The following is a 25165-nucleotide window of genomic DNA, read 5'->3' as shown; positions in this document are numbered from 1 at the left end:
TTAAATACTTGTTCTGACTGCTGTTCTCCCAGATAATCAAACCTACCCACCAGATTATGTTAGGAAGCTCTTACTAATGCAGCATGCTTTGCTTTTGCTGTTTAGAAAGACAACTGAAAGTTTCAAGCTAAAGTAATGAGTCATAATTTTCAGCTGCTCTTCAATTCTGTGAATGACTTTTATTCTTCCTACGTTGCTTTTAGTCACCCTGGGAATCACTGAAGCCATTTAAGACAAGAAACGTTATCAGGATTCCTGTTGCGGCAATGGACTTGGATAAACCGTCCGTTTGGGGGTCTCTGAAACAGAAAACTAGGCCTTTCCTACAAAACTTGAGCGTGAAGAGGACCAGGAGAAGGTCTACGAAAATGTTGGAGAGGAAGCAGAGGCACTGCTTGGACCGGCGCCTCAGCGTATCCGTGCCGGACATGCTGGAGGTCGAGACCCTCACGGAGGAGGAGGTGACCTACTCGAGTGCTCAGGTGCTGTCTGCGTGCCCTGCCAGTGACCGTCCCAGCTCCATGGTGTCCCTGGAAGGTGGTGGCGCATCCCTGCGGCGGGCAGGAGACGCCTGGCAGTGGAAGCAGCAGGAGTCGGCGTGCGTGGAGGCCGGCGCGGTCCCATCGGAAGCGCGAGTTGCGTGTGGCCCCGAGGCCATGCGGAAATCCAGCAGTGACCTCTTTGAGCTGCTGCAGAGAGCCCGCCTGAGCAGCGACCTGAGCGAGGAGGTGGCTGAGGTAGGTGGCTTTTGTGCTGGCCAAGTCCTGAGTCGCCATCACGGGCTTGTTGTGCTCCTCGGAGTAGGTTATGCAGGGATGGAGGGGACCTTCCTATTCAAGGATTGAATAAGGGGAAAAAAGAGCATAAAGCAGATGTGACAGACTTTCTTGGAGCCTGCTCTTGACCTTTCTGTTGATCTTCAAGTACAAAATGTGTCTTTATAATTCACACTCGTGTTTCTTGTTTTATCAAGATGATGACACCTCTGATTTTTCAAGTGCTGTTGAAGCTACTCACTTAAGTCAAATGCTGCTGCTGCTCTGTGAGCTCTGTAATATACAGCTGTCTGATATGTTTGCTGTAGGTTAAGAAATCTTCCCAGGATTGTCATAGCAAAGTCATCTCAGCCTCCACCCCCTAAATGTCAAGCTGAAGACAAGAGGGGAAAGATAGGGTGAATGAGGTGATGTGATGGAGCTCAGTGAACTTGTAGCATCATGTCCTGGGATGTTCTATGGGTTTGTGTTGTGATTAATTGGAACATATGCAAAACTAAAATGTTGCCTCTGTGTTTCCTGCCTTATCACCCTCTCCTTCCCTCTGCTCCTGCCTCTTTGGCTGGTATTTCTGTAGCTGGATTATGGTACTGCAGGCACAGCAGGATCCGAGCCCAGCATACTTCAATTCAGAGCTGCACAGTGGCTTTATAATATAGACAGAAGGTTAGAATTACAGCTGCTTTGGAGCATTTTAGGCAAGATGCCTTATTTATTTATTTATTTATTTATTTTTGTGGAAATGTATCTTTTCCTGATAAGTTTTCATAAGGAACAATATTAGATTTTTGTACTTGCTTTGAGGTCATCTTCACACGGCTCAAAGACATCAGCTTGCACTAGTTTGAATGCTCAGATAGCTACATGAAAAAAGAGCTAAAATAGCATAATTATTTCACTGAATTTCTGTGCTATAATTTTACTCAGAAGTTGTAGCAACTCAAATTAATCCACATATAGTAGGCTGGATACAGTGAACATGCCACTGTTTTAGGTGTTTGCTTCTAAATTGTTTTAATTGTATTGGTTCACCTCTACTGTTGTAGATCAGCAGTTGCAACCTAACATGTACAGAAATTTACCCCAAATTAACTCTGATTTTCACCTTTGACAATGGGCAAACTAAGTGCTTTAAAAGAAAATAGAGCCTGTATGAGCTTAACTCTGAGAAAACAGTTTCTGGCTCATAAAAATACTGAGTCTCGCCCACTCTCTGCAGCATTTATTCTTAAGTGTGTATTTGTATGTGGGTTTGTGAATATGTCATTTAATATTTACTTTCATACCAAATCATCTTGCTGTCAGTACCTTTCTTCTGGTAATATGCCTCCAATTGCAACTTTTAAATGTGGCAGAGATCTTTCTAAACAATATGCATCCGAGTGGAGGATATTAGTTTAAAAAGAACATATTTCTTAACTGTTTCTATCTTCAATTCAGTGAAAATTTCAGTGTTTGGGGTTTTTCATACGTCGTCGAACAAAATTTGCACTTTGTGTGCCTCAGATGGGAACAGCTATTGCAATGGTTATTGATCTCCTAATGCTTCTGGAAAGACTCACTGTAGAGAGTGGTTGACAATGATGACAAATGCTTGCAGCTTTCTCCTGCGAGCATCATTTGCTGATCAGTGAGGTTAATCAGAAGGCAGACAGATCCCTAGAACAAAATAAATAAATAAATAAAAAGGTTAAGGTTGTATTTTTCCACCCTAAATTGCTCGTCATTTGCCACCTACACATTTCCTGGGTTGCATTGGTCACCCCGTATCCGAGACACTTTCCAAGCCACGTGCATGAGCTTAGTGTGGAGCTGTGGTTTTTGCACTCTTCTGAAGCACCAGCGTGGAGCCGTAGGTACCCAGAGCTTGTCATCTTCAGTGAAGACTCTTGTGACACAGGCTGGGCTCTACTTTTACATATTTATCTGTTTTTCTGTAATGGTGATGCACAGCAAAAATTAGAAGTACCCCTTTGACATTGGAAAGGGTCACCACATTTCCTCTTTGCATTTGCTAAGAAGTTTACTTTTATGCTATCTATCTATCCATGCTATCTTTTATGCTCTTTTGCAGTTGCTTTTGATGCATGGTAATTTATCCTCAGATTGCATTACGGCCATTCATTTGTGGTTTTGGTAACAAGGTGCTGTGAGTCACTAGCAAAGCAAAGCCCATCCCCTTGCTGATGCACTCAGTGCCTTTGAATTTTTAATCATTCCTTCACAGAAAACAAATGGAAACTCCGTCAAGAAGAACATGTGATTTAAAATACGCATTAAAATGCATATATTTATAGGTATATAAAAATCATGCAATATATATTTTTATATCAAAAATATATGTCTGTGAATATATATGCATATGTAAATATTTTTATATTTACATACTGTTTTTTTTTTTATAGAGCAGTGGGTGGAGTGTGGCTTGATGCTGACTAGGTTTCTGGCACCAGGCAGAGCGATAAGTGCTGGAGGGCACCTCTGCCTTGTGACCTTCAGCATCTTTCCCTGATTAGGGCATTTTAGAAAAAGGTAGTGTGTTGCATCCTGTTTAGGGGAGGAATTTCAGAGATGTATCAGGGGTACAAATAATAGTGATCACTAATATTCATGATTTTATGGAAGTACTTATGTGGGACTTGGCCCCATACATCTCTCTTCAGCATGAGTTTTTATTTAAGTGTTAGGTCCTTTTAAAGGTGAACTTCACTCTGTCATGTTTAGTTTCTTACTAGGTCCTTGGTTTAAAATAATTTGAGTGCAGTGAGCTCTACTGAGCTTTGCTGAGTTACTTGAATGAGCTGCATAAGCAGAAATAATTTTGGATTCCAAAACATAGCCTGATACTGTGAAAATGTTCATAACTACTTTGATTTTTTTTCATTCACCTCTAATATTTGTTTTGCTTTGGAAAGGATCATGTCCCACAGCCACATTCAGCCCTGTAACACAGTGTATGGGGCTCCATTTCCTTGTATTTAGCTTCAGAAACTTCAGTATAGTTGGGCAGCACCAAAATTTCAGGACCATATTTTCAGCTAGACTTTTATTTCTGTTAAGTGGTCTCATTGCAATTAGCTACCTAGAATAATAGCAATTTACATTATATAGTGAATAAATGAAAGAACAAACTTTTAAATAATAAAAGTCTTTGTTCAAACTCTTATCTATATTATGCACATAAAAAAAGAATAAAGATAACTTTGAGGGTAGGAATTTTTATGATAAATGATATAAAGGTAGTAGAGAGAATTCTTTTTCAGTTTTGACTGTGTTCTTCAATAGAGTTCTTTGATTTGGCGTTTATGCAATGTAAAAGAAGCTGTAAAGAGAAGCTATTATCAATGCCAATGACTGTGCCTCAAGGAGATTCTTCTGAAGCTAGAGACTACTAAAAATACTGTTTAATGCATGCAAGTACTATTTTATGCATACTAGTCAGGAAATTCAAAGTTAGGGTTCCCCCAGCAGCTGTAACTCAGCCCTGTTGTGTGAAGAATTTCCTCTGTTGCTCTGTATGATAATTTCTTCTGCTTTTAGTGTGTTTTTGCAAGGTGTCCAAGTTACAACTGCTGTGGGAACCGTAATGTTAAATTTTGTCTTGCAAATATTACTTGCTCTGCTGAGTTACTATGCTTCCTGAATGCTATATATATATGTATATATTTTAGAGGAGTAGAAGAATGATTACACAAAAGCTTATGCATATGTATTTCAGCACGTCGATATCTGTAGGATTTAAGATCTCTGGTGTAGGACTTTGTCCTTTTGTTTTATGTTTGTATAGTGCTCAACACAATGCAGCTCGCAGTTAAGGCCTTTGGATGTAACCACATTGCATATCGCAACGTTTTCACATGGAGATCAAATTCCATCTTGTTTGCATTTCTGAAGAGCGAGGTGGTTATTCTCAACATAAATCTGTGTACTTGAGTGGCGTATAATTATGCCCTGCATTAGACAAAAAGATTTTCCCATAAATGTAGTTGCTCTTCAGCAAAATGATGATCGTAGATCTGTCCAGGCAAACAGAATAACATCAGAGGTGTCCTGAGCAGTGACTCTCTTCTATGTGTTCAGACAGTGTAGGCTCTGTGCCCCTGTAGCCTCAGGATTTTGGAGTCAATGTTTAGAAAGAAATTTTTGGCTCCTTCTATGCTGAAGATTGCAATGGTTTGGACCCTCTAGCTACTGCAAGAAATGGTAACCTATATGTTCAACACCCTTTCTCTTTGACAAATTGTTTCTATTTTTTTCCTCACTTTTTCAAAGGTGACTTAACTCTTTTTGAATTTATATATGTTATGAACTTGTATGCATCACATTGAGGCAAATAGCTGACTTACTGGGATATAACATACTTGAAAATACAGTGTGAAATCTTCCATACTCTTGCTACCAAAGGTTTCTAGAGTTGAAAACCGAAAGGCACACTGGGCTTTGGCCAAGATTTGTCTTGAAACCCACCTTGTGGGTGATGGAGAAAATGCACCTGGGTGAGAGGGTTTCCTGCTCTCTGACATGAGCATATTGCTGCTGAACATTACATTATGAATTGAAACTTAGTGAGGGAACTTGCAGATCTTCAAATAAAATTCTGCCCAAGAATATAGGCATTGCCATAGAGATTGGTAATTCATCAACACCAGCAACCCTTAGGCATCAGGAGAGGGAGTTTTGGTGCTGAAAGCACAGGCCTCCTGGATGGAAAGCAGCTAATGCCGATGCCTGGGAGCGGGCACTTATTTGCAGATCAGACTCAAGAGAGTAAGTACAGTCACTTTGAAACAGGAAAAACACATTTCTAGCTAAATTCCAGGAGAGGAAGTTTCTATAAGCAGAAGTATTATTATTTTTTAACCATTTTTCTGTTTCTACCCTCAAGCAATTTCACCAGTTACTGTGTCTGTGACTATTTACTTGACTGAGAAATTCCAGTATTACTGTTGTCCAATGATTTTTTTGTTTTGTTTCGTTTTTGTTAGTACCCATGTGGAGAAATACATCTAGACTCTTCCATGTCATCTCAAATTTTTGATGATCAAATGGTAAGTCCTTTTATTTTAAGGTATTTTGAAACTTGATAGAATTCTTTTTGAGAAGCATGGTCATTTTTAGGTCTGGGGTCTTTACTTGGGGGTCTTTTGCTTACTAGCATAAAAACTTAGCAAGGGAAACAGCTTTCTATAAATTTTACCAGTGTGATATTTCTGAGATGTTTTTACAGTAGAGCAAGGCAGTTGCTATTGCTTTAAATGGACTGATGTATTTTGCATTTTTTTCAAGGTATTACATAAGTTGTATGTTGCATGGGTAACTGATGAAGGTACTAGCATAAATACTGCATTAGTGGCTCAGGAATAAATGGAATTAAAATAAAGACTACAAATAACACAGAAATAAGGCTTAGAAAACAACCTGCTAAATTTCATTTTTGATACAATGCGAAAGGGTATTTTGCACTGCCAAAACACGTGCGTCTGTTTTAGACGCTCTGCTTGAGGAGAAAGGAACCAGTGACTGATTTCTTTGTCCTCCCTAGGCTCTCGAGGAAGGAAACGACTGTTTGAGTAACCTGCCCAGCCCCTTTGCTTACCTGCTGACGATCCACCTGAAAGAAGGCCGGAACCTGGTTATCAGGGACCGCTGCGGTGAGAAAACGCCTTGTAGATTTCTTTTAAAATTCACAGTTTTGCTTTCACATGCAGCAGTTTGGCAGCAGCTTGTGCCTCCGACAACTGGGGCACCTTGAGGACTTGCGCCTATCCTCCAGCTTGCAGGTTGGAGTGCTCAGTGATGGCATTTATCCAACTGTACCGGAGAGGGAACCACTGTGTATATGTATGTCTTCGTTCTAGTTTAGCTGAGAGAAATGCCAAAGAATGTTTTGAAACCGGTTAAATGGAGCAACTGCTGAGAGTTTGGGCGTTATCTGCACTTGCAAAAGATGGCCAGCACTGCCATCTCAATCTGGAAGACAGTTCAGAGAGAATGCAATTAAAGAACTAACAAATGATGGATTAAGCTAGATAACGATTGGGGGAATTCCTGGGAAAACTGGAATTTCAGTCCCTCCCTCCTAGCTGTTCCTTCTAGAGGCGGAGGACGTGTTGGGCACTGCCACGTGGTGCTGTCTGTGGGGAGAGCCCAAGACTGACAGGGTTGGTTTTGGAGCGATGGGGACTGTGTGAAAGTGCCTGCTGTTGGCTTGATCGCCCTTCAGCCTATCCCAGGCAGAGAGGAAAAGTGCTTATAAACAGCCGGTGGCTAGTTTCTGTGCATGGTGCCAAGGGGATAGATAATCCTGCCAGCAGCTCCAAAGACAGTTGCTGTAGCCCTGGCAGCAGAATTGCGTCAAGGTTCTCCGTCTGCACCTTCTCATAGCTCTTCTGATAGCTAACATTAGCCTGATTTATAGTCCTTTCTGCATGTGGAAAAGCTTCTAGATACTTTCACGTTGCAACTGTATATGAGCAGTTTCTGTCTTTTGAGATGAAGCAATAAGGCTTATTCATACAGGTTTAATGCAAATAAGATTGAGTGGCCTAGAGGCCCATAAAAGTAGTCATGTAAAGGGACTGGGATGCATTTAGAAGCCTTCTCACACTGGCTGCTTATTTGCTGATGGGATTTCTCCTATTATCTCAGCTAACTTTTCCATGCCTTTTTTTTTTTTTTTTTTTTTTTAAACCATGTCTTCATCAAGCAGAAGCTCTTGGCTGAGCCTATATTACTTTTTCCTTGCGGCTTCCAGCTTCTGGAAGGAGTGAATGAATACTTAGATTAAGATCTTCACTCTTTGAACAGAAGCTTCCTGACAGTGAGGCAGTTCTTCAGTTTTACTAGCGAGCTGTACAAGCCAGGACAAATTCCGCCACTTCTCTGGAAAAGATGTTAAAATGAACAATTCCAGCAGAGCAGTATTTCTAAAGAAGAGAGAATGTGCAGCTTGTTCCAAGCTGTGCTCTTCTGCATTAGAAAGCAAGTGCTTGTCTTAAGCCTGGTACGGTGCAGTGTGATGCAAAACAGTATCAAAGTAATCAAGGGGAAAAAAGCATTTTGACAGGTTTCTGTCACTTTCTGTGGCAAATGACTGCTCATTCGGAAACCGGAGTATGTAAAATGGTGCGTTAGCCAAATTTCTACTTTTTTTGCACGCAGTAGAGCAAAAGGAGCAGTGGCTGTTCCGCAGTCACTGTCATGGTGCTGTGACGTGCGCGATGCTCAGATTCACATCCGCAGAGATGCGTGTAGCCCCGCTGACTGCTTGGTGCATATCTGAGACACTCAGTGCGGTGTAAGCAGCTCATGATGCTCTTTCACGAGCAGGAAGTTTTCAGCTTCGTCCGCTGCAACGTGAGGAAACCTCAGCGGGGACCTGCAGGCCGGGGAACGATGCCGCTTGCTGCCTTGTAAGGAGGTGTCATGCCAGGGTGCTGGTGCCCTCGCTCGCGTGTCCCTGTGGTGGTGGGCACGGGTGCCCGGCCCAGGGTTGGCAGGGCCCTTTGCACGCTAGCGAAGCCACCGCTTCTGCTTTTGTCACCGCTGGAGCCCGGCCGCCTGCCCCCATAGTGTCGGTAGCGTGGCAGCCCGCGAGCTTGGGCCAGCGCCAGGCCAGGCTCAATCACGGCTTGGGAAGAGGAAGCCTTAGCGTTAGCCAAGCAGGGCTGTCTGCAGTGCAGCTGGGGTGTTTCAACCCCTTTTTTCCTTAATTCGTAACATACATTTTGTGCAACAGGGTCCCAACGCTCGTAGTCCGCCAGCGGGTAAGCGCTAAGTTGCAGGTCATGCATTTCGTGCATCCATTAGAATTGCGAATCTCTTCTAGTCAGTCTCGTCTGAACATCTGCAGAAATGCTCTGGTAGTCACCCAGTCACGGCGTGGTAGCAGAGCTCGTGTGTAGGAGTCCTTTTAAATCCTTTTTATTCAAATTTGTGGTTGTACCTATTGGTAACTGCTGGCCTAGTCAGCAGTAGAAATTTTAACTCCTTGTCTCCATGAAGTGTGTTATAAACTAAGTGCCAAATAAGAGGAAAACCACAGAGCTTGGCTGAAGGCTGTATGCCAGTGTCCTGTTTGTTATAATCAGATTTTAAACTTTCCTTAAGTTTTAATATTTAGTGATTGTGGTACCAGCAATTTCTTTAAAAAGCTTCCCAAGTACCCATCAAATCTGCAGATGTTTTACCTGTCAGGTTACGTTTTTGGGGAAGTTCTGCATCTTCTCAAAGATAATGAAAATTGCATGTAGGTGGTACCTTCCACCCTCTCACACACACAGCTTGTTCCACTTAATTTTAATTTATGGGCAGCTCAAGTTGAGGGGACTGGCAGAATATGTAAGAGTAGAAATGCAGATAAAAATCACAAGGTGTGTTCCTAATGCCCTCTTGTGGCTGTTTTTAATGCTGCCCTAGAGCCTCTGACAACGAGAAATCAGGCTGAGCACTTTGGAGGGCTCTGTGCGGTGGGCTCTAGCCATTCTTGTACAAATTAACTATTTCAGCTGTTACTTTTATGTTCTGCCATAAATGCAACTACTTCTGGACTGAGAGGAATGTAGCAGCTGTAATATATTGTACATTTCAGCTCTATAAAAACTTTTAAAGAAATAAAATACCCTTGAAAAAAATCCGATGGATGGAAGGAAATCTCTGTTTTTGATATTTTGCTAGGACATCAAAGTTGTTTAATCCACCCTGTTAACTTTGTGACTTTGTCCCTCACCTTTGCCAGTTGTTATCTTCTTGCTATAGCTATAGAGCAAGTTAAGAAAGCATGGAATAAGTGATATGGAGGAGAAATGCCACTGAATCCGTATGGGAATGCACTGTGGGGATGCACTGGTTGCTGCAAAATGTTTTCAGATCTAGGCTGACCCCATCTATTTGAATGTGAAGGGAAAAGGGGGAGAGCAAGGTATTCAAATAATAAAACTTGAGGTGTCTTTGGGCTGCACTGCATCTGTGAGGCGCCTGGGAGACTGCTCAGGTTTGTCCATACAGCGCAGAGATCCCTCCGACCTTGGCACTAGTTAGACACTCCTCTGAAATGTGGAGAAACCAAGTCCGGGTTTTGTAAGAGGCCTTAACTTTTACTGTCTCTGTTTCTACCTGTTTTATCCAATATAAAAACTGTAGGTCTTCTTATTTAAACCCTAGGCATGTGACAGAGAACAAATGTTTCTCCCTTTGAAAATTGCTGGAAGCTCCTGGTTCTACTTGCCAAATTCACAGGACTCTCCCGGGTTTTACTAATTATTCACTTAATGTGTGTTAGGTAGGAATTAATTACACTTGGCTAAGTACAGGTGAGGTGTAGTTCTGGTAACCCCAGGCTGTAAGACTAGCATGTGACATGACTTTTCCCAAACTTTCCGAGTATTTTTTCCTGAACTTTCATTCACAACGTATTGTTCTTTCCTAATATGGTCCTTTCAGTTTGGTTCAACTTCTCTCTTCACTTTATTAGGTTTCTTTTCATTTTTGCTCTTCATTATATCATCCCTATTAACCTCTGCTTTTTCCTGCTCTTCTTTTCACCTTTTGTCTCTTGCATCATCTTATGTCCATCTCTTGTCTCCCTATAGTCCTTGGCTTTCTCCAGCTTGTCTATTTGTTCCTGCTCTGTCCTGGGGAGGATATAGGCACAGGAGTCTGGATCAGCTGCATGTCCTTCTTCCTGTAAAATGCATAAGCAGTATAGGAAGAAAATAAGGAAAATGTACCAAAAGATCCCTTGCTGGGTAGATATTCTAGTGTACCCTCTTAGGGATGCAGGTTGGGATAAGGCTTTTCTATTAGGGTCGTTGTTAAAGAATGACCTAGAGTAGAGTCTGATTTGTTGGCTTCTCACTGTTGGATTTTAGGATGTGGTCCAACCCTAGTCATACATTAGACATTGTCTAAACAGACAATAAGTTGTGCTTGGCAAGAGGTGTTCACCTTGCCTGTATATGAAGTGTCTACATTTAGTACCTAGTGTTACATAGTGCACAAGTCCTCCAATATCCATAGTTTTGTAACTACTGAACCTGGCACTGGATGGCTTGGCTCTGTTTCTGTGGGCCTATGCAGAACCAAACATATTGGTGTCTGTTTACTTGCGTGATATCACAGTTATTAGATGTCATGGTATGTCTTGGTAAAGATGAGGAGTTTGTGAGCTGCATACTATAAATAGTAAGAAAATAGAAATGCAGTTTACTAATGAATATACCTATCTGCAGAGCACTGGTGGTTCTGTGGAAAGATGGAGATGATGGCTGCATACTTGGCTTTGAAAAATATTAAATGTTCTTGGACATTACTGCTCCAAGTGTTGTCACCTGATCATACCTTTGTGGGGTTTATGGCTCTGGTTGGGCCTTTCTTGGGAAACCTGTTTCTTCCATCTCCAAATACTTTGAGTTGGGACAGGCTGGAGCCCATTTGACTTACTGGTTTTCTGTCATGGGGCAGGTGATGTTAATTTGAGCACATCTAATGAAATATGCAATGCCTTGCTCCCTGTTAGCTCTGTGATGCTCTGACTGTGCCTGCGCTGGCTGTACCAACTCATCTCTGCAGAGCAGTGTCACCGTGACACCGAGCAGTAGCGTGGTGTCACACTTGTAAAGAAGTGCTACCTTCCTGGAACTGACAAATCCAAATATACTCCTGTAAGGAAAGAGAAACCCTGAGTTTCTGAAGTGCTGAACAGCCCCTCATGTTTCCAAGTCCCACACTTCCAAACCTTGTGTATTTTTTCTCTTCTGGTCAGAGTGGTTATAGGAAAAAATTCTCGGGTGTGATGTCAGCTGGTGAGTGGCTGTGGGTTTTCTTGTTTGTTCGTTTTCCCAGCTGCATTGCTCCAACCTTTTTTATACATAGTCAGATATCCTCTAGCTTAGGGCTCTGCTGCCTGGGCGCGTGGAGGTGAGGACGTGCTGGCGCTGCTGCTGCGTGGAGCATCTGTCAGCTTGTGCAAAGTCCCTTGTTTGTAAAGCAAACGCTCAGAGCAATTAGGCTGAATGGTTCACTACAAACTAGCGCTGCCTGATTAATTTAGGCTCTCTCTGTTTTCAGGGTATCTGCAATTAGATCGTTAATTCTTCAAATTTATTAATTATTCAGATTTATTAGACAACTTCTCACTGCTTTTTGAAAGCCGCAATCATGACTAATTTGCAAATGCAAAGGATTTGAATGGTGTTGGGGGCTTATTTTGACGTTTTCTGGATCCTGTGTCACTGTGCATGCCGCGGCGTGGGCTGCAATTGTTCGTCTCTGCCAAATGCAGTTTCTGTAAGAGCGTTTGCAACTCTGAAATGTTGCCTCCTCTCCACTGTTGTTCCTGCAAGCCTCCCTTCTGATCTGTCTGAATGCACCAAGACAGCTTCCTCCAAAAAAATGGGTTGAATTAAACCAAAAGCAATTAATCAAAGAATGCCTAGCTAGCCTGTGTAAAATGAATGTTAGATTAAGAAGCATAAGGATGGCATTGCTGGAAGAGAAAACATGGGGCCCAGAGACTAGCACTCTTTTTTTGTTGTAGGTAAATGTAGATAAGGGGTTTCTTAAACCCATCAGCTGGTCCTTGGTGTCTTTATTAACAGTTCATGTTTGCCTCTTGCTGGGACCCAGGTAAGTAGATTTTGCAAAACCAAAGCCTGAGAATACAAGACGCAATGATGCTCATAAGGAATTTTGTTTCATCCTTGGAAACGTAGTTTGTGTCCTGCTTCCTCCCCCGGAAACCTGGAGGAAGTGGGTCTTGTAAGCCAAAAAAAGGGGGACAAGATGATATTGTCAGAAGATTTTTCGCATCATAGATCGCATTCATCCAGATGTAAATTTGAAGTTGATGGGAGTATGGCACCACTAGACAGTACTGTAAAAGCAGATGGTTTTGTGCCTTCCCTATGCTTTTGTATCTGAGCTTTTGCCAGGGATGTGTAACTCTTTAATCTGTTATTTCTGTCATTGTCCCTCTTGTATCTCATAACTTTTTTTGATTTTTTTTTCTTGTCTTTCCCATTAGTTTATTTTAGTTTCTCACCGCAGTTGCTGAAGGGTGCTGTTTGCACATGAAATGTCCTGTCTGCTTCTGTGGTTCGTTAACGGTCAATTCACACTTCCTTTCTTAAAGCATTGGCTCAACCGTAGGCTTGCATGTGTTCTTCACACTTCTCCGGTCGAGTTTTTTGGTCTATTTTCCTGAGGAGCCTATTGGTGACACTTATTTCCCAAGCAATGTTTCACTTCCATCTGTTCGCATAAAACTAGCTGTGCTCAAAAGTTTCCAAAATTACCTGCATTTCTTGCTATTAAAACACTTTTTCTGATTTTCTCCTTAATCTTTTATCTCTGCCGTTAGAAATACTCTCTTACTCCTTTTTATAAATAGGTGTAATTTTAGCTCTATGAAATGGTTAATTTTAAACTTATTCTTTATGTATGTGTAAAATCTAAATTTCCTTTATTCCTATTCAAATTCAGGATTTTGACCCAAACTTAAGGTGGCCTAGGTGATATTTCACACTGATTTTTCTTTGAGCTTTCAGGTTTATAAAGTGGTTAGGTCATGATTTTTTTTTTTTCTTTCGAATGTAACCAGATGCGGTTCATATGCTCTATTTCCAGTAAGTTTACACCTATAAGATGGAATGTGGTTTGAAGTCGTATCAGGTCTGCTGCTCATTTTCCAAGTGTGAAGCAAATACGTAGCATTATTCAGTACAGTGGAAGTGGTACCTCTCTGTGCAGCTGCTAGAGGGCAGCAATACCCATTTAAAAACACGAATTCACAGTTTTTTAGGCTGCTAAACTCTGTTTGCTTTGTACCAGCAACTTAGGCTCATATGCTGCCTGATACTTGGTCTCCCCGTGCTCCTCACCTTTTGGGGCTAGTGGAGGGAGAGAGCAGTAAAATACTTATGGAAATTAATCCAAGGAACAATCAGTGTTGAGATATGTGTCCTCGCTTTCCCAAACGAGACAACAGCTCCCCATGATGGAATGATTTTCCAGAAGTTTCCCTTTCCTCTTATTGGCTTTGCTTTAGGCTGAAAAGCAGATAATCACGTCTGTGTGTGTGTTTGTGTAAATACATGTACATATATATATATTACATATATATGTTTTTTCCTGACTGAAAACCTTCCTGTCTCTGCATAATATTTAAATTGACCTCAAAACATCCTTGCTTTTTGCAAAATATATACATATATATATATATATACATATATATTTCCCCTCAGGCTGAATTCTTACCTGCTTTCAGGAAAAATTGATCTTGCCTCACCCTGTTAGCATGTGGCTACAGCTGATGGGACACCTAGGGAAATTACTAGGATCTCAGCCTTCACTTTAGAAGAGTGTGGGTGCATAGGTGTTTAGAAGGGGTTGTTGACTTCGTTGTCTTCACTCTGACATGTCTAATGAAGAAATTTTTGTTTGTTTCTTTTTAATGGCCTGCATTTTTTCCAGAAAATTTTTGGATACCTGTTGTGCTTAAAGGAAAATTCAAAAAAAAAAAAAAAAAAAGAAAAAAAAAAGAAAAAAAATGTTTTTAGACTTAAAAACATGCTTAAAGCTACTGGTCACTCCTCTGAGCAGCTCAGCCACTTGCAGTGCACTGCAGACTGTCCCCACTGGAGCCAGCCCTGTGGCCTGGCCAGGATTCCTGCCTCCGTGAGGACAATCCCTGTGACTCCCCTGCCGCAGAGCTCAAAGGCCGCTGGATCTGTCCTGCCTCACTCCTTCCTGCTTGCAATTATTTTCCCTAACAATTAACACCATCCTAACTTGACACCTCTTCTTGCTTGGCTGTGCAAACCATCATCTCCCTCCCCACACACCTCCTGCCTTTTTTTTTTTTTTCCCTATTAATTCCAGGCGTTAATATTTTCATTCACGCGAGTGCTGCCGCTCACCCGTGAAACAGGGTGAACATTATGTAGCTGTCAAGATACCGCGGGACTCCCCGGTGCCTCGGCGCCGTCGGTGACACCGCCGCGGCCGCCCTCCGAGATGTTTATTTTGAGAGCAAGCTGACAAGCATGAAGGCCTGATCCCACAGTGGCGTTCTTATTTAATTACAGACCTCTCTTTATTATTGTGTTGTTTTTTCACTGTTTTTAATTTTTATGTATTTATAAATGCATACAGATACACATGCATACCTTAATTGTGCTTTCACATATTAGTTACTTTGTCTAGTCTGGTCACTCTTTCATGCACTTAATAGTTGTGAATTTTATTATTACTACTACTGTTACAATTTGTAATAATGCAACTTGCTTTTGCTTATCCTGTAGATAAAAGCAACTTTGCTGTTTTCTTTTGTTTGCTGTTTTTCCCCTTTCCTGTTTAAAGGAGAAGGGATTTAGGATCTTTGGAACTGGGGCAAACTAAGTCCAAAAAGCTCCATGCTGTTATTTCTCAGCAGCTGTATCCTCTGAAGGCTTCTGCATGTGTTGTGGGGCTGGTTATTATCTGGGTGTTCACACTTCTGTAAAGCATCCTGTGTGTTTTATGTAAAGATATAATCACAGACTTGAGTGCTCTACTGAAAGGTCTGATCCTAATCCATGAAAAACCATGCAAATCTTCACTCTGAATTCAGTAGCCTTTGCATCAGGCCCTTATTAATGTTTCCTGAGATGAAGAAAAAATACTTTTTAACCTTTTTTCAGTGTCATCTCAGGGTTTATTTTTTTTCAGTTTCTATTTATGGAAAAAAAATAGCTGTAGGTAGTATTTGAAAACTAATCAATATTTTCATTTTTTGAATTAGACACTGTCCATAAAGGAGACTGGCAGAATTGGCCATGGCCCTATGTTTACCCTTTTGAACCTAAAACACAATACTTAATATAACTTTTACAATTCCTCTCAATAACACATAATTTCAAATAGATGTTAAAAGGGGGCTATTTCTCTTGAGTATGTTCAACAAAATTACATTTGTGTTTACGAACCGGTGATCGCAGTGTCAGATATTTGAAAGCGGCGTTTTCACCTTCTCGCCATTTTACCAAATTAGTGAAAAGTCTGAGTCTTGGTGTCACGCCGGGTTACCCTGAGCTGCCGCTGGTTTGCCTGCCAGAAAGCAGGGAGCCGGAGAGGACAGATCCAGATTATTTCTGGCTGTGTGAAGTCCCGGATAGGAGGTGTCTTCTGCCTGCAGCCTGCGCTACGGGCTTGCCGGCCAGCTAAATGAGTGGTCAAGAACATGAAATGTAGTGCTTGCACTGATGGCTTTATTTGAAGTGTCTGTGCTGAATAAGTCCGTTTGATTAGCTATTGTGCTTTTAGTGGCGAAGTTTAATTCCAAATATAAGGTGTAGTACACTATCAAAAATGACAAATGAGGAATGGCTGATGAGATCCAGTTAATTGGATTTTTTTGAATATCTTGCTGCAACTCAACTTTATTTGTGGTCTCTGGGAGATATTTGCCAAGGCTGTGGGTATGTGTAATATATATATTTAAACTAAATAAACCACCTAGTTTACATCCTTCATGTTGCTTGTTCCCTCTTCTTGCAATCCTGTGTGTTGACTGGTGTTAAGGCAGATGCTGTAGGTTTAATAACAGCAATAAAAAGTTGATTCTGCCTTTGTTTTCCTCTGACAGCCGCAAATTTTGCTGTTGCTGCCGAGTGGGATAATCCTCGTATTCCATCTCTGGACATCTGCCCCATAAAAGCACAGGACATTATTACTGTGACAAAACATGCCACTTAGAAAGATTAAAAATGTGATACCTGAATTCCGTTTATTATCTTTACAGAGTTTTTTGCGTATGTGATTTTATCTTGAGCTGGCCTATAATTTCATTACCTTTGCAGTGAAACTTCTCATTTGGACTTAAGTAAATTGGCAGATGACATTGGCAGTGAAATCCTGCCTGGAATTTTAGCTATTATTACTTATTCCTTGGGGATCTCATCAAAAGTTATGTTGTATTTTAATTATAGTCTTTCATATATTCATAGTCACAGGATTACATTGTCACTGTTTCACTGTCTGTTTTGTTAGTTAGCCTGTAAACATGCATCCGTCCTTGGTTGTTTGCTGTTTTTTCAAATTAAAATATTTAACCAAGAAAGGAATAATTAACATTCTTTCAAAAGAACATAGCAGAGATGAAGAATGGAGAATGTGACGCCTGCTATCAGGCAAATTTCTGGTTGTGTTTAATAGATATTCTGTATGAAGTAGGAATGGGTTATATTTATTTTTATGCACATAATGTGTATATGTATAATGTGTGTATATAAATATAAAACATGTATAAACTTAGGATTTATTATATTTATGTGTGGCTGTTATTAAAACATATTTTAAGATTGTTTATCCAGGGTTATATCAGAAGTGATCTAATCTATTTCTTCTTATTAATTATCATAGGTACAAGTGACCCATATGTGAAGTTTAAACTGAATGGGAAAACTCTGTACAAAAGCAAGGTAGTCTACAAGAACCTAAACCCTGTCTGGGATGAGACCGTTGTGCTGCCAATACAGAACCTCAGCCAAAAACTTTGGGTCAAGGTAAATTTTTGATTTAGATCTTGAAAGCTGGGTGAATATTCCTAACCAGCCATCCTCTCCTTTAAATAGGATTTATTTCTGTTCATCATAGCAGCCTAAAATAAAACATGTTCTGGTGTAAGAGTTTGTGCATTTTTAAATTAAAATGCACATATGTCTTTTCCAGATTTTACGTGGATGTTTTGCTTTCACTTTGTGAAAATCCCAAGTTGAAATAAAATGCCTTGACTGGATCCATTTAAAACTCTGGAACTAAATTCTGCTGTTACTCTACTCTGCTTGTAGAAACTCAGTGAAATCGATAGCAGTTACATAAGCAGAATTTAAGAGTGTAATTTGGTGGGGTGGAATAGAATTATTACCTGGAATGAAGCAGTGACAGGTAGCAAAGCCTTTTCTCATTATGAGTAAAGCCACAGTTACCAGAACTGCACGCTACCCGTTGTAAGCACTAATTGCTAAAACATCTGTAGCAAGAAGTATCTGGTTTTGTGCAGCATTTCATTATAGTATCATGCAGAATATAAAGGCATAGGCACAGTCCATAGCAGAACACATGGCTCTGTTCTGCTAAGAAGATACTTTCAAAATGCTGTTTAAATATTCAGTTAAAAATACAGATTAAGGCAGGGAGATGGAAAATGATCTGTGAATTATATCTGAGCTTTGGTCTTTCAAATGCAGAATTGAACTGAACGTACGCAAAATATCTGTTCTTGTACAGCCAGAACAGAAGGGGCTTAGAATGTGACAGTTACAAATATTTATTTTGTTTTGCCACTAGGTGTATGATCGAGATCTAACGTCTTCTGACTTCATGGGATCAGCATTTATAGCACTCACTGAACTTGAACTCAATAGGTAATACATTTTTCCCATTAAAGCTTGGTGTACTGCAGTCTAGTTAAGAAACTGTAAGGTAATTCAAAGTTTTTGCTGTTGCATGGAATCTGTCTATACATGCAAGCTTGTCTATTTGCAAAACTTCTGATAGAAGGATGAGGAGCCCCCTGAAACTGTTTGAGACAAATTCTATACATGCACGGCCTTGCCTGGCTTTAAGTGTTGGGCTCAAACCCGATATGCAAAGGGAAGGCCCCAAAGGAAGAACTCCCCCTTCCTGCAGCTGATCCAAGTCCTCCACCTTTTGTCCACAACTGGTTGGTACTAACATGGCATTGGAAACCACGAATTCAAGCCAAATTCCTCTTTCCTATGGACTCAGAGGGACTTTTCCTTTTTGAGAGAGTGCCCCTGTGCAGGGATATCACAGCTCCTGTGGTTGTGGTGCCCATAAGATTTTCCATTTTAACATTTAAATTTGATGTCGAGAGCTTCAGGTAAGAGCTGAAATCTGCGCTCCTCAATGCTCTGACTTTTAAGGAACTGCACTTAACTTTTTTATTATTATTATTTATTTTTTTTAAAAAGAACTACTGAACAGATTTTAAAACTGGAGGATCCAAACAGTTTGGAAGATGACATGGGAGTGATTGTATTAAACTTGAGTCTAGCAGTCAAACAAGGCGACTTCAAGAGAAATGTAAGTGACTCAGAAAATAAAAATAATAAATAAAAAGAAAAGAAGAGCTGACCTAATCTGATTCACTGGGAAAGGCTGCTATTATTTTCATCCTCTGAGACTCAGTATTGAAATCTGGATATATCATAACTTAAAAACAATCAAAAAAACATATTTAACTGGGTAAAAGTTGCTTACGCATCTATAGCTGAATTCTTCTGTCTTGCAGTCCTGAAGCATCCTGTGGCAGCACTGTCCATATAGGATCTATGTGTGTTCTCTGTTACTAAAATGTGCAGGTGACTAAAGTGAATGAATGAACTGCAACTTGTGGGATTGCTGTTTCTATATGTTGGAGTGCGTATTTACTGGTTTGCACTTAGGAGTTTAGATTTTAACACCTTGGGAAAAATCTGATTTATTTATTTATTTTTGTCACGTAAGGAGAGAAATGAAACCATGTGAAATCCAAAAGCAGGGATTTGAGGTCAGGATTTTGCCAATCCTGTGCAGGAGTGCACAGGTGGAGAGGGTTCTTGTGAAAACTCTGATTTGCCACTGATGGCTTCTTGACTGAGGTCACCTGAATTTGGCTCTGGATGCTAAAATGTGGTGCAATTTTAATCCCAGAATAAATTGGTCATTGAATGGGAACAGCAAAATAAATTAAAATAAAATTAATATGCTTTTTACAGATTCAGGGTCCTGTGAGTGTTTTGCTTGTTTTTTATTTGGCCTTTCTTTTTTTTTTAAATTTCTACTTCTTTTTTCCCCACAAAGTGTAGTATGTGTCTACATGGGTAAATTCGTCCTGCCATTAACCAGGGAGCAGATTTGCAAGGGGCAGGGAAAGGCCAAGATGTGGCATTTGCTTAGCTCCAGTTTTCAAGCCTTTCTAATTTTAGATACGAAATAAGCATGTAAATCCCTTTTTTTTTTTTTTCCTAGAAGTGTTTTATATAGTCTATTAAGAAAGTTGCAGTTTACAGCACATTTTTGAAATATAGGCATATATAAATGTATAAATATAGGTGTATGGAATTCTAGTCTGAAAGGATTTATGTATAAAAGCATAAAGTTTTCAAGAGTTTGGGAGGCAAAACAGTAAAAGTTCATGTGAGAGGTATGTCATTCAGTATTTATTTTTGTAATTGTTGCCTTTTTTGAGAATTGTAAAGTTACCCCACCCATTAAATGAGTATTAAGGTAGTTGTAAAGTTATCTCTGCCTCTCTTTAAAAGCCTAATGACATCATTTAAAACACTGTATTTTATCTATATGTATATATTGTGTGAGGATTCCCCTGCTAAGTTATCCAAGACAAAGTGCTGTTAGCACACGTGTCACTAGGTTGCCAGAAGAGGTGCAAGGGGAAGCTGTTTAGCTGCAAGAACCTGGGAAATTCTTCTGGGGTTTGCAGGTGGACATTGGGTAAAGTGGACCTAACCCATGAGGCAGAAAATGGACTGGTTTAATGCAGCAGCTTTTGGGAATCCCTTTTGCTTGCTTAACATTCAGACTGCAGAAGATAGAAGAGTTGGTGCACACTGTAATTTTTTTTTCAGATGATGTTTTAAGCCCTCATATTTCAAATGCAAATTGCTCAGCCATTTCCAGTGGAATCAGAATAGTGAAATGGCTCTGTCCACATTAGCACTTAACAGCAAGATGATTCCCCCCCTCCTCTTTTTTAAATTAGCTTAGTGTGGAACTAGATGGCACCAAAAGTATAAGCCATGTTTCTTACTAATGGCTCTGGGTCCCTCCAATTTTATTCTTGGGTTCCCTTTCCTCCTTATTGATGGTGCAATGCAGGTATTTTGAATTTTTTATTCTGGGAGGGAGATGAATGCATTAGTAGACCAAACCCGCTATGAAGCAATAAGTTCTTCTAATGTATTTAATAAGATGCTCTTTGAGTGATTTTATTAACCACTTTACCTGTTTTACTCTTTCTATTCCCTTTCTCTGGGTTCTCTTTGGTTCAATGGTGGGGACTCATGAACAGAGATGGTCAAATAGGAAGAAGCGAACTCCATCCAAGGTAAAACATACTATTTTTATTTATTTATTTATTTTTAAGTCTCCTTCTGAAATCCCTCATCACCTTTCTGAAAGTGGAAAAATACAAAAAAATTGAAGTCTGGATTCAAACTGTCAAAATGGCGTGGCTGGAATTCCCACTGTTGCTTAAATTCTTCAAAACAGTGGGAAATTGTTGACATTGTCTTGTTGTAAGGTCTATGGTAGCAAGTAAGAATAAGACTCCACTCTGCAAAGAGTTGTAGAAAAACTCAACACTAAGGAAAATGGGGCATAAATTGAAGAAAAAGAGCTGAGAAGGAGTTGGGTGGGTTGAGGATACCCAGACAGTGGCCAGTAGTAGGTCCTAGGGATGAGCCTGGCTCTCCTGATCCCTGCTCTGAATCAGGGATGCCTGGATGCCCAGTGACACACAGTGCTGGAGTAATTGAACAGATCAGCACTGGTTTTTAACTAAAACTCTGGAAATTGTGGGTGCCCTCTCTCAATCAGTGTGGCTTGGATCCCCCCTTTTCCTCATGCGTGCACACATGGCTGTGTTTTGACACTGGTTCATAAGCAGAGCCAGGTATCTAAACTCTGGTTCTTTTTGCCTTAGAATAGCCAAACTTCTGTCTTGGTGGTAGTTGTTGGATTATTTTCCTTCTTTTTTTTTCTCTTTCCTTTCCTTTTTCTCTCTATTTTGTTGTTGTACATTACGTTTTTATTTAAATACTGTTTATTATTTTTTTCAGTCTTTTAGCGGCAAGCCACGCTGGCAGGCTGATCAGTTCAATGGCTAATGTCTTCAAATCTTTCCAAATAAAATAAAAAGATGCTAAAGCATGAGGCTGAGTTAGCCAAAGTGAGCATATTGTCTAAAAGCAGAGGAAAGAATACAAGCTACAACCCTGTGCTCTGTTCTGTTACAGTCACTAGAGGGTAGGAGAGCCTCAGTTCTTCCTAGGAAAGACACAGTTCACGCTCCAGCGTGATCTCTAAAGAAAAGCTCTGTGACCATCCAAAGGCAGTAAAAATATTTCCCGGCATGCGCTGGAAAAATCTGACAAAGCAGTATTTCCTAGTTTATTGATTCTGCTGCTGCACTAAAACACTAGTACTGTACATCAATAACCATCTTTAGTTAGGAAACCCTGGTCTGTGGAAGCAGTGCTAGCAGTTTGTGGCAGAACATAAAGGCTGGAAGGAAAAATTGTGTGCGTGGGGAATATAGGTGTCTAGGGAAGGCACAAGAGGCTATGGAAGAATGGCCAGAGAGTAGGATGGGGTAGAAAACAATGTTGCTGGACAAAATAAGAGTAAGGGGGCAGGAGGAATGTGAAGAGCCCTATAACGACTATGCAAATTCTGCTCCTTTTCGGCTCCTGAACTGACTCTGGTTGGTTGCTGCAGGAGAGAAAGACCTTATACTTCCAATCTAGGCAACAAAATTCCCAAGGTATCCACGAAAATCATGGAACAGATCTAAATTTCATCTGTGTGTTTAGGCAAGTAAGCTTTCTATTAGTAATGGTTTTCCTGCTTTCTGCACTGAACAATAGTTGATACTGTAATGTTTAGCTTTACTTGTAATGCAAATGTGGATGAAAATGACTTAAGGATAGGCAAAGTGAAGTTTTCACAGCTTTTTTTCCCCCCCCCCCTCATTGCTTCGTTCTAAAAAAGAATTCTGGTTATACACTGATGTGACGAGCTTAGCGTTATCTTTGTTCAGTGGGCAGATTGGGAATGCATCCGTGTTTTAAATGAGTCTTGTTGTGTTATTCACTTGATTCCTGCTGGATTCCCAAGTTCATCCAAAGGGGTTAGTACCCGTGTCCATGGTATTGATGCCTAACGCAATCCTGTGTAGGAACACACTTTCCATGTGCATCCTCTAAAATCCCGGCCTTTTGAACAGCAGTACAAGATCATCCCAGCTCTCTGCCATTGACTCATAGGCCTTACAAATAGCTTGCGAGAAGGATTTCAGTGAGAGAATATTGTCTTTAAAATCAGTTTGTTGCAAGAGTTGTTGAACCAGGTGATTTAGCTATCTGTTGGTTAAGGAGTATATGTCTTTCCCTGCTGCTAGGAGGGGATCATCACATACTTGGGAAGAAGCATGAGACCGTGGGCAGAATATTTGGATTCGCTGTTTTTCATAGGAGCCAGGAGCATCACTCTGCTCCGTGGGAGCTGTCTCCCGAGCACGGCTTGCTCACCTTTCCCCTGGTGCGAGTGCCAATGCAAAAGGAAGGGGATGCCACTAAGTAATATTAATCCATGCCCTTGCACCCTGTATTTGCAAGATCTACCCCCCTTTTCTTTTTTTTCCCCCATTCCTGGGTTCTCTGGGGCAGGAGGAGCGTTGGGCTGCTCTGCTGCAGCGTGCTGATGCTCAGTAGCCTTGTTTGTCCCGGGTGGCTTGAGTGGCACGCAGTGCCCCGCGCGCTATTTCCAGCGTTTGCACAGCTGAATAACCTTTAAGTGTTGAACAGCAGTGAAGGAAATAAGCAGGTTCGCTTGGGGTGGATTGACCTGCAGCAGTTTCGCCCTGAAACAAAAGCGATGCAATTGCCACCTTGATAGCCGGAACTGATTGAATAAATTGGCTGAAAGGCTGGCGGGACCCAAGCGCTGGGGAGAACCTCGTGCTAGCTCTTAGGCTTCATTCCCGGCTGCCTCGCCGTGCTTGGCAATGCCCTTTGGGCAGCCGTGATCCCTGACCGCTCCGCAGTCGCTCGCCGCGGGGCCGGGCGATCCCGCGCCGCTTCGCTTGCCTTCCCCGCTGCCCTCTCCCTCTTCCCGGGGGAGAGCTGCCTCGGCCACACGCGCTCGCTGCCTAACGAGGAGAGGTGTTTGCGTGTTGTTGTTCTCGCAGATGACAAATTACACAGCCCGGTTTCTCCTTTGACCCGTTCGTGGGGATCGGAGCGGACTTTCTGCCGTCCTGTCTCATCCTTTTAAGCGGAAGCCGTGAGAGATGGGCTCGTTTCACACTTGGCCACCTCGCTGTGTCATTTAAATGTTTGATGTTTTCTGCATCTTTTTATTGCTTCAAAAACAAGTTTGAACTTGGGGCATGTTATGTGTGTGTCCGGGAAAATAGATGGGTTTGAAAGCAGTCCTGATGCACCAGAGGGGATTTGCTAGGTGCCCGTAGAGGGAGATTATGTCCAAATGGTGTTAGCAGGGAAACTTGAGCTCCTAAAGGATTTTGTGAACCCAGGTCAGTGAGCCTGTTCTTTCCTCTCCAAAGCTCAGGCATTCCTGCTCATCTCCCGTATCGCACATTTGTCAGTGGAGGCAAAATGTGGCCCACCTGCTTGTTATTGTCCACCTTTCTTCTTTAAAGAAGAATGAGAAAGTAACCAAAAATTAAAATGGGTGTGACAGGCATTAACACTCATTTAGAAGCTAGAAACTGGATTCTGAAAACGATGCAGAACTGTTTTATTTATTTATTGCTCATTCATAGATTTGGGATAGTCTCTAGGGAATTGTTCTTCCCAAGTGGGAGGGAGAACCACCACCTCCTGTGCCGTGTGTCACAGGATCCCACTCCGTGACTGGGCTCTATTTTGTGTCAGAGAAGGTTTCTCATTACGTCTTCTTGTGCGATCCCTAAACCTGCAGTGAACCAGGGCTCTCGGGCTTTAAAAAAAGTAGGGTTTTTTTTTTTTTTTCCTTTTTTTGAACATTTTTCTGCTCTTTATTCTTTTCATTCCTTCTGACTTGTATAAAGGATGTTTTTTATTCACGCTATCCATTTTACAGTATTGGGCTGCTTGTACCATTATGGTATCCCCGTATATTTGCAAGCTAACGCCCAAGCCAGGTGCATGTGTGAAAATGCTTAAGTGCACATAGAGCCTGGTAGAAATCAGAGCTCTGTCTGGGGGCTGTCCCTCATTTCTGATCTCTGGGCTGTCCTCAAGATCAAGAGGTGATGGGGAGGAAGAAAGAAGTTTGGTGTGTTGAAACGGTTTGGTGTGCCAACTTCCATAATAAGGCATATGTTTCCTAATTTAAAGTCCTATAGCCTGATCCTATAGCCTCAGCCAGCTTTTTTAAAGCCTCTGCAAAGCACTTTTACTTTGGTCTGGGACCTAGCCAGAGTGAGAGCTGACTCGCTCCAGGGAGAGAATATTTGGAGGGGAAAAAGAAGCCTGAAGATCCCTGACATCTAGTTTGGGAACACAGCTGGAAAGGAGCTATGGTTCAGTGACAAGAGGAGCTGAAGTGAGACCTTCTGGTAGCTTGGGAGGGAAGAGACGAGGAAAGAGATGAATAGATTGGAG

General features: G+C 41.3%; 1 protein-coding gene across 1 annotated transcript in view; it reads left to right on the top strand.

The window, feature by feature from the left end:
• The first annotated feature begins 224 nt into the window (after positions 1-224).
• MCTP2 (multiple C2 and transmembrane domain containing 2) overlaps positions 225-25165 on the top strand; it is a 95570-nt gene continuing 70629 nt past the window's right edge. Inside the window, exons 1-7 of the mRNA XM_088539663.1 lie at positions 225-737; positions 5762-5824; positions 6319-6427; positions 17175-17317; positions 18102-18178; positions 18749-18860; positions 20848-20883. Of these exons, the coding sequence (XP_088395789.1) occupies positions 267-737; positions 5762-5824; positions 6319-6427; positions 17175-17317; positions 18102-18178; positions 18749-18860; positions 20848-20883 (1011 nt within the window). The 5' untranslated portion in view covers positions 225-266. The remainder of the gene's footprint in view (positions 738-5761; positions 5825-6318; positions 6428-17174; positions 17318-18101; positions 18179-18748; positions 18861-20847; positions 20884-25165) is intronic.

Source organism: Tinamus guttatus, unplaced genomic scaffold (assembly GCF_059628265.1).
Source record: "Tinamus guttatus ecotype Peru unplaced genomic scaffold, ASM5962826v1 Tinamus_guttatus_pri_ptg000004l, whole genome shotgun sequence".
Classification (NCBI taxonomy): Eukaryota; Metazoa; Chordata; class Aves; order Tinamiformes; family Tinamidae; genus Tinamus; species Tinamus guttatus.
The sequence above is the reverse complement of the archived record's forward strand: the minus strand, read 5'-3'. Positions and strand labels throughout refer to the sequence as shown.